The sequence below is a fragment of the Heterodontus francisci genome, chromosome 8, assembly GCF_036365525.1.
Source record: "Heterodontus francisci isolate sHetFra1 chromosome 8, sHetFra1.hap1, whole genome shotgun sequence".
NCBI classification, from domain to species: domain Eukaryota; kingdom Metazoa; phylum Chordata; class Chondrichthyes; order Heterodontiformes; family Heterodontidae; genus Heterodontus; species Heterodontus francisci.
The window spans coordinates 73126671-73146592 of NC_090378.1; the positions used below are offsets into that span (position 1 = coordinate 73126671).

Below are 19922 nucleotides of genomic sequence, written 5' to 3' on the forward strand. Positions count from 1 at the left end.
CTCCATGCTGAATACTTTCCATCTACTACCACCCTCTGTCTTCTATGGGCCAGCCAATTCTGTATCCAGACAGCCAACTTTCCCTGAATCCCACGCCTCCTTACTTTCTGAATGAGCCTACCATGGGGAACCTTATCAAACGCCTTGCTAAAATCCATATACACCACATCCACTGCTCTTCCTTCATCAATGTGTTTTGTCACATCTTCAAAGAATTCAATAAGGCTTGTGAGGCATGACCTGCCCCTTACAAAGCCATGCTGACTGTCTCTACTCAAACCACGCTTTTCCAAATAATCATAAATCCTGTCTCTCAGAATCCTCTCCAATAATTTGCCCACTACCGACGTAAGACTGACTGGTCTACAATTCCCAGGGTTATCCCTATTCCCTTTCTTGAACAAGGGAACATTTGCCACCATCCAATCATCCAGTGGACAGTGAAGACGCAAAGATCATCGCCAAAGGCGCAGCAATCTCTTCCCTCGCTTCCCGTAATATCCTTGGGTATATCCCGTCTGGCCCCGGGGACTTATCTGTCCTCATGTCTTTCAAAATTTCCAGCACATCCTCCCTCTTAATGTCAACCTGTTCGAGCATATCAGCCTGTTCCACGCTGTCCTCACAAACGACCAGGTCCCTCTCACTAGTGAATACTGAAGCAAAGTATTCATTTAGGACCTCCCCTACCTCCTCCGACTCCAGGCACAAGTTCCCTCTACTATCCCTGATCGGCCCTACCCTCACTTTGGCCATCCTCTTGTTCCTCACAAGTGTAGAACGCCTTGGGATTTTCCTTAATCCTACCCGCCAAGACTTTTTCATGTCCCCTTCTAGCTCTCCTAAGTCCATTCTTCAGTTCCTTCCTGGCTACCTTGTAACCCACTAGAGCCCTGTCTGATCCTTGCTTCCTCAACCTTAAGTAAGCTTCCTTCTTCCTCTTGACTAGCTGTTCCACATCTCGTCATCCAAGGTTCCTTCGCCCTACCATCCCTTCCTTGCCTCATCGGGACAAACCTATCCAGCAGTCGCAGCAAGTGCTCCCTAAACAACCTCCACATTTCTGTCATGCATTTCCCTGAGAACATCTGTTCCCAATTTATGCTCCCCAGTTCCTGCCTAATAGCATTGTAATTCCCCCTCCCCCAATTAAATATTTTCCCATCCCGTCTGCTCCTGTCCCTCTCCATGACTATAGTAAAGGTCAGGGAGTTGTGATCACTATCACCGAAATGCTCTCCCACCGAGAGATCTGCCACCTGGCCTGGTTCGTTGCCAAGCACCAAGTCCAACGTAGTCTCCCCTCTAGTTGGCCTATCTACATATTGAGTCAGGAAACCTTCCTGGACACACCTGACAAAAACTGCTCCATCCAAACTATTTGCACTAAGGAGATTCCAATCAATATTAGGGAAGTTGAAGTCACCCATGACAACAACCCTGTTACTTCTGCACCTTTCCAAAATCTGCCTCTCAATCTGTTCCTCCGTGTCTCTGTTGCTTTTGGGGGGTCTATAGAAAACTCCCAACAAAGTGACTACTCCTTTCCTGTTTCTGACTTCCACCCATAATGACTCAGTAGACAAACTCTCCTCGACGACCTCCCTTTCTGCAGCTGTGATACTATCCCTGATTAGCAATGCCACTCCCCCACCTCTTTTACCTCCCTCCCTATTCCTTTTGAAACATCTAAACCCCGGAACATCCAACATCCATTCCTGCCCGTGATATCCACGTCTCCATAATGGCCACAACATTGTAGCTCCAAGTACTGATCCATGCTCTAAGTTCATCACCCTTATTCCTGACACTTCTTGCGTTAAAATAGACACACTTCAACCCATCATACTGGCTGCAACTTTGCCCTGTCAATTGTCTAACCTAGTGAAAAGAACAAAAGCACTGAGAAAAGTGGGGGCCAATACATCGCAACTGAATATAACATTCTCTGGGTATAGGACTGAACAAATCCCCAGCCAAGCTGCTCTAAAAAGAGGTACAAATGTCACCCAGTACCCATGAAGGAACCGAATGCCAACAGAGTGTGGCACCAAGCAGTCTAGCACAATGAAAGTCAATAAGGAGCTGGAGTCATACCTCATACAAAAGGAAAATGCTTGTGGTTGTCAGAAGCCAATCTCACAGCCCCAGGATATAACTAAAGGCATTCGTCAGAAGATCCTTTTGCTGCTTCATCATAGGGTCAGGAGTGTGGCTGTTCACTGACTATTCCACAGCCTTCAGCCCCATTCACAACTTCAATACTGAAGTAGCCCATACCAGCCTACTGATTGGGCTGATAAGTGGCAAGTAACAATTCCACCACATAAATGTCAGGTAACAACCATCTCAGACAAGAGAAAGCCCAGCTATTTCCCTGACCTTCTACAACACCATCATTGCTGAGTCCTCCATCAACATCTTGGAGATCATCACTGACCGGAAACTTAACTGGACCAGCCACATCAACACAGTGGCTACAAGAGCAGATGTGAGGCTCAATAGTCTGCAACAAGTAGATCATCTCCTGACCTTTCAAACTCTCTCCACCATCTGTAAAGCTCAAGTCACTAGCATGATGGGATACTTACCACTTGCCTGGTAGGACACAGCTGCAACACAAGAAGCTTGGCAGAACAGTTCATTTGATTGGTGGGCCCGCCATTAAACTCAATACCCACCCTCTCAATTACCAGCACCTCTTGGTTGCAGTATATATGATTTATAAGATGCACCAAGATTCATTCACAACAGCACCTCTTTCCTTTACAACTACCAGCAGAGAAAGACAATAGCAAAAATGTCATGGGAATACCATCACTTCCAGGTTTTCCTCAGAAATCACATACCATCCTGACTTGGACCTACATAATCATCATTCCTGCATCATCATTTTCGGGTCAAAAGTTTGGAATTCCCTACCTAACACTTGGAAACATCATGACCACAAGGACTGCAGCAGTTCAGAGAAGACTCATCACCTTTTCCAGGGAACTAAAGATAGGCAGCCTTCCCAATGTCACTCACATCCCAAGAACAAACCACAAAATTTGAATATAGTCTTCACACAAATAAGGCAACGATGCTTTATCTCAACTAAATTCAGCAACCTCTTACCTCCAATCTTTCTCATACTTACTCGGTCATGCAGGAAGATGAGTGCTTGGAGGATGTCAAAGATTCCTGCACAGACCTCATCTGCTGAGACATCTTCGAGGACCATCTGCAGAGGTTGCACACACTCAGTAACCAGGTGGATTCCGTCAACTTCAACTGTGCTCGACAAGAACCTCAATAGGCATGGGTGGCGCAAGGTTTTCAGATGCTGAAATATATAATGATGATACACATCACGTTTTTTTTAAATTTCAAACACAGTTGCCCTAGTTTAATACAGAGATTAAAAGTTGACAAATAAAAATCACCGTATTAGTTATAGGTAATTGGATTCAATTTAAAATGCAAAAATAGGGTACCAGTTTAAGAACAGTAAATGCTTTAAGTGGCACAAAACCAGCTTGCTGTTGGTTCTGGTGTACCCTCCAACCATAGACCGAGCTCACAGGTTTCTGAATGTAGGTTAATTTTACTGCTCATGGAAGAAATGGGTTTACTCCCTTAACCATTAGCTCTTGAGGTTGATATTGTTGTTGTTAATGTTGAAGGCACTGACCAGCAGGGCCCAAATCGGCACATACCTAGATGTGGTCTTGTCCTCCAGGTGTGTGAAAGGAGGAGCTCCAGGTTGCCACTTCCACCCCTCACACCGAACCCTCCAGCTACTATGCCCTCAGATGCTCAATCCGAGATGACTGTAGGACGCTTAGGAGTGAACTCAGCACAAGCGAGTGATTTTGTGGCCAGGAATAGGCAGTATCCTCATCAATGGAGCGTGATAAGGCCACAGACCGCCTAGCGAACAGAAGGACGCCCTGCAAGGATGGAATCCTAGCCAAACTGCTCAAGCACGGAAAGTCCCAACTATTGCCACACCTTTATGATCTGTTCCTTCAATACTGGAAAGTAGGCTCTGTTCCACAGGAGATGAGTGACACAAAATCATCACAATATACAGAAACAAAGGTGACTGCAACAACAACAACAAGGGCATCTCATTCCATAGCATGACAGGGAAGACCTTTGCTAGGGTGATACTGAAAAGACTCCATTTACTTGCAGACTGAGTGTACCCGGAAGCACAGTGCAGTTTTCGTGCCAGCAGATCTACTGTAGATATAATTTTCCCCATACGCCAGCTACAAGTGTAGAGAATAGAATATACCCCTTTACCATATTTTCATAGATCTCACTGAGGCAAAGACATCAGCAGAGCAGGACTCTACAAGATTTTGTGAAAGATTGTCTGCCCACCAAAGCTCCTCAGTCTCATCCTCTCCTTCCATGACAACATGCACTGCACTATACAGTTTGATGGCTCCACCTCTGACAGTTTTGGAGTGAAGAATGGAGTGAAATAGGGTTGTGTCCTAGCCCCCACTCTATTTGGCATCTTCTTCTCCATGCTCCTGACCTTCGCCTTCCCTGCGAACATGGAAGGAGTCTACTTGCACACTAGCATGACAAGCTCTACAATCTATCAAGGCTGAAACCAAAGACTAAAACACATCCCGTCCTAATCAGAGAACTCCTCTACGCTGATGATGCTGCGCCAGTTACTCACATGCAAACTCAGCTACAAAGACTCATGGACTGTCTCTCCAATGCCTGTAACTTGTTCTCCTTGACTATAAGCGCCAAGAAAACGGTGATCATAGGACAAGATATTGCATCTCCATCCCTGATCACACTAAATAACACTCCACTAAAAGTGGTTAGCAAATTCTGCTACCTTGGGTCCATGGTGACAGATAATCTGTCCCTTGATGCAGAGTTCGATACATGCATAGGGAAAGCAGTTACCAATTTTGGCTGACTTGCGAAAAGCACATGGGATAACATCAAACTGACTCTTGGGTCCAAGCTGATGATTTATATGGCATGTGTTCTCAGGACCTTGCTGTGTATGGCTATGAAACATGGGCGATTTATAGCTATCAGGAAAAGCAGCTCAATAATTTCCATCTTTGCTGTCTCCAGCACATTATGGGTACATCCTGGCAAGACAAAAATCACAAATGTGGCAGCCCTCCCAAATGAGTTGACACTAATCAGAGGCTGCTTCAATGGATCGGATATGTCCACAGGATGGAAAACAGTCGCATACCTAAGGACCTTCTGTATGGTGAGGTAGCCAGCGCCAGACAAATAGCGAGGCACCCAAAGCTCCGCTTCAAGGATACTTGCAAGCATAGCATGAGGACCCTAAATGACAACTATTGCACCTAGCAGTCACTAGCTGGCAAAAGAGGGAAATGGCGACACATCCTGTGGACTGGCATGCACTACCTTGATGACCAGTTGCTACAGCAGCTTTGCAACAGGCACCAACATCAAAAACAGCTCACAGCATCAACTGGCAGCTTCACATGCAGCACTTGTGGAACCTGCCTCTCAATGATTGGTCTTCACAGCCATCTGCAAAGGTGCACCAAGAGAAACACCCCACCTGAATGGATTGTTTGCTGCGTGTCCATCATCTTTCATAAATGGAGGATGCCAAGAGGAAAGGAGAGTCAGCAACTTTAATAATTAAGTTTAAACAATTTCCTTTTCATGTCAAAGAAATCACAGATGGTTTTTCAAAGTCATCTGACACGGTTTATCTAAATTTGATTCTGACACTGCCACACTATGTTACACCACGTAGTTTGCCTCAAGACAAAACAAAAACTGCTTTTATTTAAATTAATAGTATGCAAGAGACTGATCATCACAACAGTAATCAACACTGTTCTGATTAAAAGTCATTGACCTGAAATGTTAACTTGTTTTCTCTCACCACAGATGCTGTCAGGCCTGCTCAGTATTTCCAGCATTTTCAGTGCTTATTTCAGAATTTCCAGCATCCATAGTATATTGCTTTGTTTGGTTGTTTCAGTGTGCTGTGCCAATAGTGGGTCATTGCTTTGCAGCCACGAATTCGAATAGATATTAATTGGGCTAGATGTTATGGTTCTGATGACTCTTCAATAATAAGCTTTTCAATTTTTCTAGCCAAACCAGTTACAATCTTCCATTAAAACACATTCCTTCCCTTATACCTAGCCTGAAATCTTCCACCGTATGATCCGAGTTATGTGATGGGAGTTAAACTCCACTCTGAGTTGTTGCTATTGTATCCATTTATTTTTTATAGGATTGACTCCCATTAGCAAAAGCACTGTTCAAGGTAACCCTGTAAATAAAGCTTCTGGTGCTGAGCGTCTGCCGCCTTGGCCCATATTGACGTTTGAGTCAAGCATCCTACTTTGCAGTTTAAATGGGGCAGTCAGCAGTGAGAGCCAAGTCATATGGAAGTGATTCTGTAATATAATTGAGCTGATACAGAATGCTGTTGACTCTAATCATATTCATAGCGAGGTATGCTCCCTTCATTTTCTTTTTGTGCCTTTTACCCTTCTATCAGCATCCTGTCACCACACTTTCAGAGGGAGTGCCTGTCTTGGTGTAAGGATAAAGTATCAGAAAAATACTGCTGCAAAGTTCATTATGGTTTTTCTAAATCTTAGTAATCGGGATCTCCCCTCAAAGCACACAACTTTTTTTTTGGCTAAGACAAAGTAAAAACCTGCATCTGTAACTCTTTCAACACTGATCCACATTTATCTACAAGAATGTATGTGGAAGTGATCTGGGATGACTGGCACTCAGTTTTCTTTCATTCCCACCCCGAAAACACGGAGCTTCTACCTAACATCTCACCAGAATGGAAGAACCGAGATTTAAAAATTCAATGGGAATGGTGGATATGAACTCCAGCCTCATCACTCCTGCGACAGTGTGTTGAAAGCCCAGTGTTGTGTAAGACCAAGATACTTGACTTTTTCATGATTTTATTTTGTATTAATGAGAAAATTTTAAAAATGGCTTATAAAACACCAGAAAAATTATTTTGGATATCCAGATTTTAGGGCTGTTCAGAACTACCACAATTGCAGGAAAGTAGTGTTTTTTTTGCATGGGAGTAGAGCCATGTTAATTGAGGTTCAGCAAAAGATTGAGGACATTCTGACATGGTGTAAAAATTAGTGTAAACCCCTAATTTCCTCTATCTTATACATCTAAAATCAGCATTATCCCATATTTAACAACACTGTCTTGGTGCAGACTTCCAAGAATTTTTCACACAACAAACTTTTAATTAAAGACCTCCAGCTGGAATGTTAACCTCTCCTTGCAAATGCAGAGAGCATTTACTGTTCCAGCGTTTACTCTTCATATTTCAGTTTCTACTGTTCTTTTTTTATTTGCATGTTGGTGGTACAGCAGGTGGTTGTTTCAATCAAGGGAATTCTCCCTCGTGCCCTAACCAATATTTATCCCTCGACAAACAGCATTAAAATAGACCATATTATCATTATCTCATTGCTGTTTGTGTGGCCTTGCTGTGTGAAAACTGGTTGCTACATTTTCTAAATTACAAGAATGACTACACTCCAAAAACACTTAATTGGTTGTAAAATGCTTTGTGACGCTTTGGGTTGTGAAAGGTGCTATACACCAGGTAAAACTGATCTCCTGCTCTGTTTAATTTGTACAATGAAATAAAAACAGAAAATGCTGGAAATATTCAGGTCAGTCAGCATTTGTAAAGGGAAAAGACAACAGGCGTGTAGCCCTTAATCAGAACTGGCCTGAAATGCCAACTCGTCTTTTCTCTTTACAGACAACGACTGATTTGCTGCGCACGTTCAGCATTTTCTGATTTTTTTTCCAAATTGGCAGTTTGATAGTTTAAAAAAAATTCTATACACTGGTTTCCTCTCCCTTAAACAGGAAGTTTTAAAAAATAAAAATGATAACTCTACATATTTCAAAAGTAAAACACATTTAGAAAGAACTATACTTGCAGAGGATTAACAGATCATTCCAATTCAAAATAACTCAACTACTGTAGACGTTTAAGCAGATGTACTAGTTAGCTGTTCAATTTACCAAGCTCAGGCAGATCAGGAATTGTTTTCTATCCACAGTAACTAACTGATTCCAGAAGAAACACATGGGGATTGAATGTTTTCAAAAGCACCCGCAGATACAGTTCAGTAACCGTGCAAAAGCTAGTCCAAAATATATTATAACTCTCAGCTGACCCAGTATTCCTTGCCATTGCATTCTAAATTTAACAGCAGCATCCTGTTGGATTGATAATACTAACATACCACAGCCAAGTACCAAGACTTGTTTAAAACTCTGATTAATTTCAGTGATCTCACCATAGCTTTCAACTTATCAGTGAAGTGGGTCCAGATTAAGCCTAATTTGAATAGCTATCCTAAATTATATGTTGCGATCTGCTCATTGTGCACCGTGATGAAACTGACAAATGATTTATTACAAGAAAAGACAAAGAATTTCTCTTAAATATTGCATTTTTGGTAAATTAACAGTAGAATACAAGACACCCAATCAGCTGAAGTTAAATCTTTGTCACCAGGATCATTCAAAGCAACCCATCCTCACTGGGCTATTCTGCAGTTTAAACAAGGCTATCCTGGATACAGCACTGCAAGTGTGCACATAATATTTTCATTCTCTATGTCATTTTGGCCAAGATGCAAAATGACAGAAGTGCTCCAGCCCTACAAATTTACATTTCTACTTTGTTAATAGTGTATCAAGCAGGTTACCCCATCCTGCTGGCAACTGGAATTGAGATACAAGGGAAGTCAGTTAGCAGGCTGAGTGTATCAGTAAAGAATGTTGCAGAATTAACAAGTGCTACTTCCCAAGTGGAGGGGAGGGGTATCAATACAAATGTGACCAGACAACTGTGGAGGAGATCAGCAAGTACTGAAAGTGACAGAGCTACCTGTATAGCAGCAATAGGCACAGTGGGGAGAGGGAACACAAAACCAATGAGGAATCATGAGGAAGGAAGGGGAACAGAAAAAGATACATAAGTTCCGAAGAAGGGTCACTGACCCGAAACGTTAACTCTGCTTCTCTTTCCACAGATGCTGCCAGACCTGCTGAGTGATTCCAGCATTTCTTGTTTTTGTTTCAGATTTCCAGCATCCGCAGTATTTTGCTTTTATTTTAGAAAAAGATACATGATCAGTTAAGGTTGACAATGTGCAGCGGGGTGACAAGAAACAGTACATGTCTTCAGAATTTAAAAATACGTAACTTTGAAAATTAAAGCCCCACAAATCCTGAGACTCATCCCAGCCAGACAGCAGCTGGAACCAGTGGCGGAAACGTGATTCCTTTCCCGGCTGCTGTGTATGGATGATGTGGAATGAAAGTCCCAATTCTCTCCTCTGCCTCAGGCAGGGGCGCCTGCACCTAATTTAACAACCATTCCCGTTGGCTTGGAGGTCTCCCAGAATGAGAGATGAATCCCCCAGGCATTTCTGCTTGCAGCCCAGAAGAACTTTGCTAAACAAATATCACACCTCCAGTTATGTGGATAGATTGAATAAGCTGGGGATGTTCTCCTTAGAGAAGGTTGAGAGGAGATTTGTTAGAGATGTTCAAAATCATGAGGGGTCTGGACAGAGTAGATAGGGAGAGATTGTTGCCATTGCAGAATGGTTAAGTGAAACCTGGGACCTTTATTCAGCGTAAATAGTGAACGATAGTTTCCATTGGTGGGCGAGTACGGAACAAGGACCGATCACTCTCACTGGAAGAACATAGGTGGAAGGGAGACGGGGCATTACACCTATAAATACCAGTTACATATAGACTAACAGTGAGGTAATGTTGAGGTTGGTTATGAAGGAATCTAAGTGTTGCCAACATTACGATTAGTTCCAGTGCCATTTCAATCAAGTTACTGCTAGTACCATAGTTCCTCCTACCTCTGGTTTTCCCATCTATCGTTTCCTTCCTTGATTTGCTCACAGGGAGCCTCCTGACATTCAGAACTTTGCAGCCACCAGCTGCTGGCATCAAACCTCAGCTAAAAATCTGTTATGGGACCAACCTTTGCCTGGTGGATGCAACATTTATAGGCATCGCATGATGAGAGCCTCCAACTAGAGTTGGAGACACCACCTCCCTCACATTGGGGGGTTGGTTAAACCCCTGTCTCCCTCACATTGGGGAGTGGGGGGGTTGGACCCCCATCTCCCTCACATTGAGGCGGGGGGGGGGGGGGACCCCGTCTCCCTCACATTGGGTGGGGATGCAGTTGGACCCCAGCCCCTTACAATACAGGGGAGCAGTTGGACCCCCTTTCCTCATGGATGGACGGGGTGTTGGACCCCCAACCTTCTTCACATACAGTTGGGGAGGGGTTGGATCCCCACCTTGGCTGCCTTGTTGACGGCCTCCTCGTTCCCCCTCTGATATACGAACACGGAAACCGGCTGTTCCTCATCCAACACGGCCCGATACACGCTGAGACCAGCGGGCAAAATCACCGGCGGCTCTTCCAGCCGACAGCTCCGGGCCACACTGCTTTCCGCCCCCATAGCCGCCCGTATGCGGCAGAACGTACAAACCAAATTCACTCCAGTCCACACGATCTCCAAACCCCCTCCAAAAAAAAAACAACTGACCCCCCCAAGCATCCGGCTAACCCGGAAACAGAGGGAGCTCCGGGCAGCCAATCACAGCTCCACATGTCAAGCATGCGCAGTATAAGGGGTGCTGCTGCAGTTTGACAATTTTCCAGTATTTACGTACGAAAGGAAGCAATTTGGCTCAATAAATCCATGCTAACTCTCCGCGGAATAATCTAGTCAGTCCCACTCCCCCGCGCTTGATCCACTGCAAAAAGTGCCCATCCAATTTCCTTTTGAAATCATTAATTGTCTCTGCTTCCACCACCTTCCCTAGTCCTTGTACCGTCAATTAATGGGAACAGTTTTTCCTTGTCTAACTTATCTAAGCCTGTTATAATCTTGTACACCTCTATGAAATCTCCCCTTGGTCTCCTTTGCTCCCGGGAGTAGAACCCCAGCTTTTTCAACCTAACTTTGTAACTAAAATCCCCCATCCGTAGAACCATTCTGGTAAATCTCCTCTGCACCCTCTCAAGAGCCCTCAAATCCTTCCTAAAGTGTGGTGAGCAGAACTGGAAGCAATACTCTAGCTGGGGCCTAACCAGAGCTTTATAAAGCACTGAACAAAATTGCTGAGAATTAGTATGAATTTTCTGCAAATAAGTGTTAAAATATACATTAATGCCAGTCAATTTCCCATGGTGCTGGAAATAAAGAGTCAAAACCAAGTATATTCTTCAGGTAAAGCAGTTAGAGAGAGAGAAGATAACTGGACCAGGGCATGCAGATGTATTCCAGCCACAATTTTAATATTTATTATTGAGAAGGTGGAAAACCTGTGTGAATGTTCAAGGCCCAACTACCAAGATTCAAAAGAACAGGAAAGAAGCCAAGAAAAATCATTTATAGTAATTGGTTCATGCAATGTGCAGCTGTAAAAGCTTCTAGATAGTAGAAAGAAGGGAAGACTATGATATTCAATAGTTTGAATTCCTGTGAAAGTATGAGTTACATAGTGTAATAAATCTTCAACCACTATGGAGGTGCAAAACAATAGGAATATTTAGGATGGTGCATTTGGAACTTAAAAGGAAGGAAATTAGAAGGATCAGTTACCTTATGACAAAATAAAACAAGAAAGACTGGAAGCTAGAGAAAAAGACTGCCATCACTCAGGTTATGGTGCCAACTATTCACTGTAGGCTGTATACCTCCAGTGTTTTGGACCCAGTGTCTATTTGTCAGTATTTGGCAGCAAAAGTTAGTATGTCTTAGAGTTCACCTTGACAAAGTATTTTTCCATACCCACTCAGTTCTATGCATGTCACAGGGCTCCACCGTTTTGCAGGACAGGTTGAAGTCATCGAAGAGCTAGAGGGGATAAAGATGTTAGATTAGATTAGATTAGATTAGAGATACAGCACTGAAACAGGCCCTTCGGCCCACCGAGTCTGTGCCGAACATCAACCACCCATTTATACTAATCCTACACTAATCCCATATTCCTACCAAACATCCCCACCTGTCCCTATATTTCCCTACCACCTACCCATACTAGTGACAATTTATAATGGCCAATTTACCTATCAACCTGCAAGTCTTTTGGCTTGTGGGAGGAAACCGGAGCACCCGGAGAAAACCCACGCAGACACAGGGAGAACTTGCAAACTCCACACAGGCAGTACCCGGAATCGAACCCGGGTCCCTGGAGCTGTGAGGCTGCGGTGCTAACCACTGCGCCACTGTACGCAGATGTTGCATATCTGTTACACGAATTAACAGTATCCTAACAAATGGCAGGTTTACATAAATGTTTCCATATAGACATAGGAGTTTGAAGTAGAAAAATCTAAAAATAAGCAGTCTTTAAATGGTTCTGAAACACATCTGTGTACCCTGGACCAATTATCTCCAGATGGAGAACACCTGAAGAATACACTTTTTCTTGACTCTCCATGTGCAATGCTGTGGGAGATCAACTGGTAAGTTAAAATGCTTTTGTACTGATTGTGGGCACAATGCTGGCCATGGTTACTAACCGGCACAGAGTTCAATTTTAATTATTCAAGTGATAAATGTCATTGACTCCAATATATGATAGGTAACATAGCACAAACAGTATATTCATCAACTCAGCATGAGCTGTGGCTGCTGGTACATATAAAAATCTTGCATACAGCGTTCACACTTCAAATACCTTGTTACTGATGCAAATAAATCTTTAAAAATGAAAAGAAAAGCCAATCTTCCAGGATATCAATGATGGGCTGGAGGTAGATATTTGCAGGTGGTTGCAATTATCTGAATTTTCTTATTTAGACTGCGTTTTCACATGGGATACATGAGCAGTGAGTTTAAGGTGTCAAGCAGGCTGCAAATATCTAATTCTTGCAGCTGTGTGCCAGAAGCCAGACTACCCATGGGCAATGCCATGAGATTAATTAGTTTCAAAAAAATTATTCAACTGTGTGTTTATTCAGGTAGTCCCTCTGTATCAAGGTTATTTGTTAACAGTGAGATTTTATATAAAAAGTTAGAAAGTAGACTTTATATTTGAGATTGAAACAGGTTGTAAACTTGTTTTTTATAATGTGCAATGAGACTCAGTAAACTGGTAACATTTATTTACTTAGTTTCCACCCACCCTTCTATTAAGTGACTTATCCTAGACCTGTAGTTATTCAGAGAGTCATTCTTTTTTGTGTGCATTGCAGCCTTAATAAAAAAAACGAAAGCTCCATCTCAACTGATTGCATCCATATGATTGCCCCGTCCAAAATCAATTTCCAGTAGCATGAAGATGATGGGACAAGTGCAACAGCATCTCCGTGCTCCGTAAATCAGCTTAGGGGACAGGACGCAGTGAGTGTGTATGGATGAGAGGTGGCTGCACCGAGCGTTGAATGACAATCTCAGAGCGCCCGCGAGCGCGTGGAGGGCGGGTGTGATCTGCGCGCGCACCAGGCTGGTTGCGCGCGCGGAGCTTGTGGCGGGCACGCGCGCCACCCGGCGCAATGGACAGAGCGCGAGCTGGAGCCGTTACGTTATTTGGGGGGGAGACAGAGAGACCTGCAGCCGGTTTCGGTCTGTGATAAGCAATAGGCCCGTTATTGTAGTCCAGGTAATACCTCCTACTCGCCGGCACTGAGCTAGAAAATGTCAGCAGATATTCCGCGGATAACCTGTTGTCACGGTCTTCATGTGTCATTTTCTATTTTGGTCTTATTCCCATAAAAAGGAGGTGGGTTGTTGAACCTAAATTTAGACGTGGCTTTAGAGCGGCCCATCTTTTATTGTACTTGCTGGAGAAGCCAGAATGTGTTTGCTCAGGCAATTGCACCTGCTGCTGGAGCCCATTTTCCGTTTCATTGCAAATAAATCTGCATGTTTTAGAAATATAGGTTGTTCACTCATTTAGTATATTGGAACCAAGCAAATGTAATGATTTGAACTTTTACAGTTGTTTGTGCTGTCCATCCTGTAAACATTAACTTTATTAGGCAAAAATTCAAACCACCTTCCACCCCCACCCCCGAGTATGGGGGTAGCGATGTGAATATCTAAATACCTTCTACAAAAAAAATGGTGTGCAGATTTGTTAGCCCGCTGTGTTTTGCTTTATGTTTTTACAAGGACACTGTTTATTATAGTAATTGCAATCTGAGCAAACACCAGGATGGGGAAGAAATGCGCTTGAATTCACGCAGTGTGATCAATGGCTGGAGACACTGTTATGGGAAAGGAAGTGGAGCCAAAAACGAGAGTTAGGTAGTTAGATTCTGTGATGCGAATTGGGGTTGTTTTCTATAGACGAATGAACTAGATAGGCTGAATGCACTCACTCATCTGTGCTGAACTTTGTGGAAGAAATACACATAAACTAACTGTATTTGATATTTGCAGTTGGATAACCAAATCTTGTTTCTGTGGTTCAGTGGCCATTGGTGGTATTTCAGTGATTTGAGTAGTATGTCTGATTATGTGCACTTAGATGGAGGTTTGTACCTCCACACACCGAGGTAACGGAAACGATGTTATCACTGGAACAAAATGCTTCATTAGGGGCTTCCTTAGAAACAAAAATGTTTGTTTAATAGAGATATATTTTCTGATTGTTGGTATCTAGTGTTGAATGAACCACAATTTCCTCAGGTTAAATATTGAGAAGACAAGCTATTGTCTTCAGCACATGCCACAAACTTTGTATTCTTGCCACCATTTCCATCTCCTTCCATGGCTATTATCTCAGGCTGAACCAGACTGCTGACAATCTTGTTATCCTATTCTGTCCCAAACTGAGCTTTTGACCATCAGAAAGACCTTTTACATCCACATCCATAACATCACCCACCCCACTCTGCCTCAGACTATCTACCAGTGGAAACCCTTGTCAATGCCTTTGTCACCTCCAAGTTCAACTATATCAATCTCTTGACCAGTCTCCCATTCTCTACCCTCCAAAATGCTGCTACCGTATCCAATGCCATACCTAAGTCATGATCACCCATCATCCCTGTCCAAGCTAACCTACATTTGTTCTTGGTTCCCAATGCCTCTAATTCACTCTAAGTCCTGTTTAAATCTCTATATGGCCTTGTTCTTCCCTATTTCTGTTATCTGCTCCTACAATCACCCGCACCTCCCTCCAAAAGAGAAACTCTTCAACCTCTGACTCTGACCTTTTGTAAATTGGCCTCCTAGCCTTCACTCAACCATTGGCGGTTGTGCTTTCAGCTGTCTAGGCCCCATACTCTGGAATTTCCTCCCTAAATTTCTCCACCTCCCTTTTCTCCTTTAAAGCTCAACTTAGAACCCACTTTTGACCAAACTTCTGGCCACCTCAGTATTTACTTTGTCTGAGCATCCATTTTAATCTGATTCTGCCCTTTGAAACATCTTGAGATGTTTTTCGGCATTCAAGGTACTATATAAAGTTGTTGGTTGATTGTTAAACCCTATTTCTCTCATCCATTTTGCAGTAATTCCAAATTATGCTGCTAGGTCTGACTCTGCTGTGTTGTGGGGACCCCCCATAAAATGCACATGCAAGACTTGTATTAGGAATATTATCAGGAAGCTGGTGACTTTTATAAACTTATTCATAGGTCTAAACATACTATATTAGACAGAGATCATGGGAAATTACAATTATGTGTTGGATTTCCAATGCCAGAAGCCATTGGAGTGTAGAGTTGGTCTTCCTAATCGTCTTTTTGATGTACAATGTTTATTTCCTCAATGTGTATTGTCAGATGTTTCTACCTTCATAATTGGCCTATGCCAAAGTGCTCTGCAAAATTGTTTGGTCACAAAGGCTATATACACTCTTATGTTGGGTTAAATTTCTCCTGTTTATTTTCCTTTTATACAATATTGTGTAAGGATTAGGACTGGAAAGCCCTTGTCTCTAAGAAATCTTGACTGTCTGGGCTGGGACTCCTTGGGAAAAGACATGAGATTTTGTGTTTTCTCATTCAGGGTTATCTTTTCTTCTGTCTGGTGACTTCTGGCCTCTGAAAAACTGGGTTGTTTTATGCATCCTTTCCCTTTTTAATGACAGCTCTTTCCAATCCCATCAGAGTTTGTTTTTATTGATCTTTCTCAACCTTCAGGTCCTAGGTTTTTAACATTTACATCAATTGCAAGTTTGTAGGGAATTGTAGCATTAACCTTCAAATTAAACTAGATTATTCACTCCTTTACTGGATCTGGTTGCAATGTTTTGGCAAAAGCCACAATTCCAAGGAATGCCTTGTTCAAGGCATACACCACTGAGGGTTGGGTCATTAAATAGTTTTAAGTCGACCAGCAGGAGACATAAAAACAGAATGTAAATGTTTTTATAGGTAACTCACCAGGCAGAGATTAGTGAAAGTAAATGTGGGCTCATTAGAGGCAGAGATAGGTGAAATTATAATTGGGCATAAAGAAATGGATTAAACAAATACTTCATCTGTCTTCACAGTAGAAGACACAAACATTCCAGAAATAACTGGGAATCAAGAACCTAGCGAGCATGAGGCACTTAAATAAATCAGTATAAGTAAAGAAATAGTACTGGAGAAATTAATGGGATGAAGTGGTGGCAAATTCCCTGGACCACACTTCCTGCATCCTAGGATTTTAAAGGGGGTAGCTGCTGATATAGTGGATGCATTGGTTTTGACCTTCCAGAACTCGTTAAATTCTAGAACAGTTTCCAAGGATTGGAAGGAAGTAAACATAACCACGCTATTTAAGAAAGGAGAAAATGGGGAACTATAGACCAGTTAGTCTAACATCAGTAGTTGGCAAAATGCTAGAATCTATTATTAGGCATGTGGGGAACAGGACACTTAGAAAATCATAATATGATTAAACAGAAGGGAAATTGTTTGATAAATCTGTTGAGTTTTTTGAGGATGTAACTAGTAAGGGGGTAAAGGGAAACAAGTGTATACAGTGTATTTGAATTTACATAAAGCATTCGATAAGGTACCACACAAGAAGTTATTATGCAAAATTAGGATTGTAATATATTAGTATCCTTGTAATATATTAGTATGGATTTAGGATTGGTTAATGGACAGAAAACAGTAAAATTAAATGGGACATTTTCGGGTTGGCAGGCTGTAACTAGTGGGGTACCACAAGGATTAGTACTTGGGCCTCAGCTATTCACAATCAATATTAATGATTTAGATGAGAGGACTAAAGTTAGTGGGAAAGTAAGCAATGAGGAGAAGGCAAAGAGGTTGCAGAGGGATATAGCCAGGTTGGGTGAGTGGGCAAGAAAATGGCAGTTGGAATACAATGTGGTAAAGTGTCATGTTATTAATAGATTCTAGCTTTTTGACAACTACTGATAAACTACCTGGTCTATAATGTGATGTTATCCACTTTGCTAGGAAAAACGAATAAGGAGAATATTTTTTGGATGGTGACAAACTGGGAAATATTTGCATGCAGAGAGACCCGTGTGTCCTTATAGATGAATCACAGAATTTTAACTTGCAGGTACAGCAAACAATTAGGAAGGCAGATTTATGTTAGCTTTTGTTACAAGGGGATTGGAGTATAAGAGTAAAGAAGTATACAAAATTATGAGGGGCATTGATAGGTTAGATAGGAAGAAACTTTTTCCCTTAGTGGAGGGGTCAATAACCAGGGGGCATAGATTTAAAGTAAGGGGCAGGAGGTTTAGAGGGGATTTGAGGAAAACTTTTTTAACCCAGAGGGTGGTTGGAATCTGGAACTCACTGCCTGAAGGGGTGGTAGAAGCAGGAACCCTCACAACATTTAAGAAGTATTTAGATGAGCACTTGAAACGCCATAGCATACAAGGCCAAGTGCTGGAAAATGGGATTAGAATAGTTAGGTGCTTGATGGCCGGTACAGACACAATAGGCTGAAGGGCCTGTTTCTGTGTTGTATGACTCTATGTCCTACTACAATTATATAGGGCATTGGTGGGACCACACCTGGAGTGCAGTGTGCAGTTTTGGTCCCCCGCCTAAGGAAGGATATACTTGCCCGAGAGGGAATGCAACAAAGGTTCACTAAGCTAGTTCCTGGATGGGGGGATTGTCCATTGAGGAGAGATTGATTAGTCTAGGCTTATATTCCCTGACATTTAGAAGAATAAGAGATGATCTAAATGAAACATACAAAATTCCTAAGGGACTTGACGGGATAGATGCTGAGAAAATGTTTCCCAAGCTAGGGCATTTAGAACAAGAGGGTCACAGTTTCAGAGTAAGAGGTTGGCCATTTAGAACTGAGATGAGTAATTTCTTCACTCAAAGGGTTGTGAATCTTTGAAAGTGTCTACCCCAGAGAACTGTGGATGCTCAGTTATTGAGTATATTCAAGACAAAAATTAATAGATTTTTGGGTATTAAAGGATATGGCAATAGTGTGGGAAGGTGGGGTTGTGGTTGAAGATCAGCCATGATCTTATTGACTGGCAGAGCATCCTTGAAAGGCTAAATGGCCTACTCCAGCTCCTATTTCTTATGTTGTATGTTTTAATGTTTACTCTTTGGCTGCTGGGGTAATCCTGCCTCGCAATAGCAATTATATGCTGTTATGTGCTGGAGAGCAAGAACAAAAGAGAGAACCATATTGTAAAGGCCTGCTCGGGTCTGCAAAAAAATACCCGATGTGATCCCGACAGAACCACATCTGAACCGAGGCCGACCCAGCCTGAGTCCTTCCATTTTTTCCCGCACCCGACCCGACCAACAGTTAACTTACCTTCTGTTTTTCACTTTGTTGCTGATCTGCACAAGCTTTAAATAACTGTTACATAACCACCTTTCTAGTCCAAAACTTACATTAACATTGGAGCCACTTACCTGTGATAGAGCATGTCCGACCCGAGCCTGAATGCCAGATCCGGAAGTGCAACCCGATCCGACCCGAACCCGACACATTGGGTCCCGTCGGGTTCGGGTTGGGTAACAGGCCTTTACCGTATTGGATCAAACCAATCAAGATTTTCTGTATGTGGGGGGGGGGTGGGGGCGGTCTCTATTATTCTGCCATTGTTTTGTATTGTATGCATGCAGTTTTTCTTTGTGTATTTTTGTAATGCAACACAACCTTGTAATCCAAGGCCATTTACTCTTCATTCCTACACCCCATTTCTGTTGCTGAAACAGATTGACTTTTACTTTTCTCCTGATGCCATTATCTCCAGTTAGTGTTTTGAATCACACCGCACCATGGCATATTAACTGGAGTAGTTAAATGAGGAAGTAAGACCGGTTTTGTTCTCTGATCAGGTGAAACGTGAATAATGTGCAATATATCCAGATTAACTTTGTGATGCCTGTGAGAGAGTAATGCAGAAGTAATGTATCCAAGTTTGCTGACAATACAAAGCTAGGTGGGAAAGTAAACTGTGATGAAGACATAAATCAGCTGTAAAGGGCTACAAACTGATTAAATGAGTGGGGCAAGAAAGTGGTAGATGGAGCGTAAGGTAGGAAAAATAGAAAAGCAGATTTTATTTGGAAAGGTGAGAGACTATTAAATGTTGGTATGTAAATGTTATATTAACCTTTATTGCAAGGGGGATGAACTATGTAAGAAAATCTTGCTGCAACTACATAGGGCTTAGGTGAGAGCACACCTAGAGTACTGCGTACAGTTTTGGTCTCCTTATTTATGAAAGCATATACTTGCTTTAGTGGAAGGGGGGTGGGTGTAACTGATCATTAGATTGATTCCTGGGGTGAGAGGTGTGATTGCGTATAATAAATAGGCTTATATTCTCGGGGGTTTAGAAGAATAAGAGATGATCTAATTGAAACATATAATATTCTGAGGGGGCTTGACAGGGTGGCTGCTGAGAGGCTGTTTCCCCTA

General features: G+C 42.5%; 2 protein-coding genes across 5 annotated transcripts in view; one reads left to right on the forward strand and one right to left on the reverse strand.

Annotated features, from left to right (window-relative positions):
* Positions 1-12930, reverse strand: part of scyl3 (SCY1-like, kinase-like 3) — a 48649-nt gene extending 35719 nt beyond the window's left edge. For 2 of the 3 annotated variants that reach the window (XM_068037352.1, XM_068037351.1), the window contains exons 1-2: positions 10374-10640; positions 3140-3325 (exon numbers count right to left, since the gene is read on the reverse strand). In XM_068037352.1, coding sequence (XP_067893453.1) covers positions 3140-3325; positions 10374-10637 — 450 coding nt within the window. In that variant the 5' untranslated portion in view covers positions 10638-10640. Of the gene's footprint in view, positions 1-3139; positions 3326-10373; positions 10641-11876; positions 11943-12768 lie in introns of those variants that run through there. The other variant, XM_068037353.1, reaches the window with a different exon arrangement.
* Positions 12931-13266: 336 nt separating this feature from the next.
* LOC137372911 (5'-AMP-activated protein kinase subunit beta-2-like) overlaps positions 13267-19922 on the forward strand; it is a 41566-nt gene continuing 34910 nt past the window's right edge. The window contains exon 1 of one of the 2 annotated variants that reach the window (XM_068037372.1): positions 13267-13454. The gene's annotated coding sequence lies outside the window, so the exon portion shown is untranslated. The remainder of the gene's footprint in view (positions 13455-19922) is intronic. The other variant, XM_068037370.1, reaches the window with a different exon arrangement.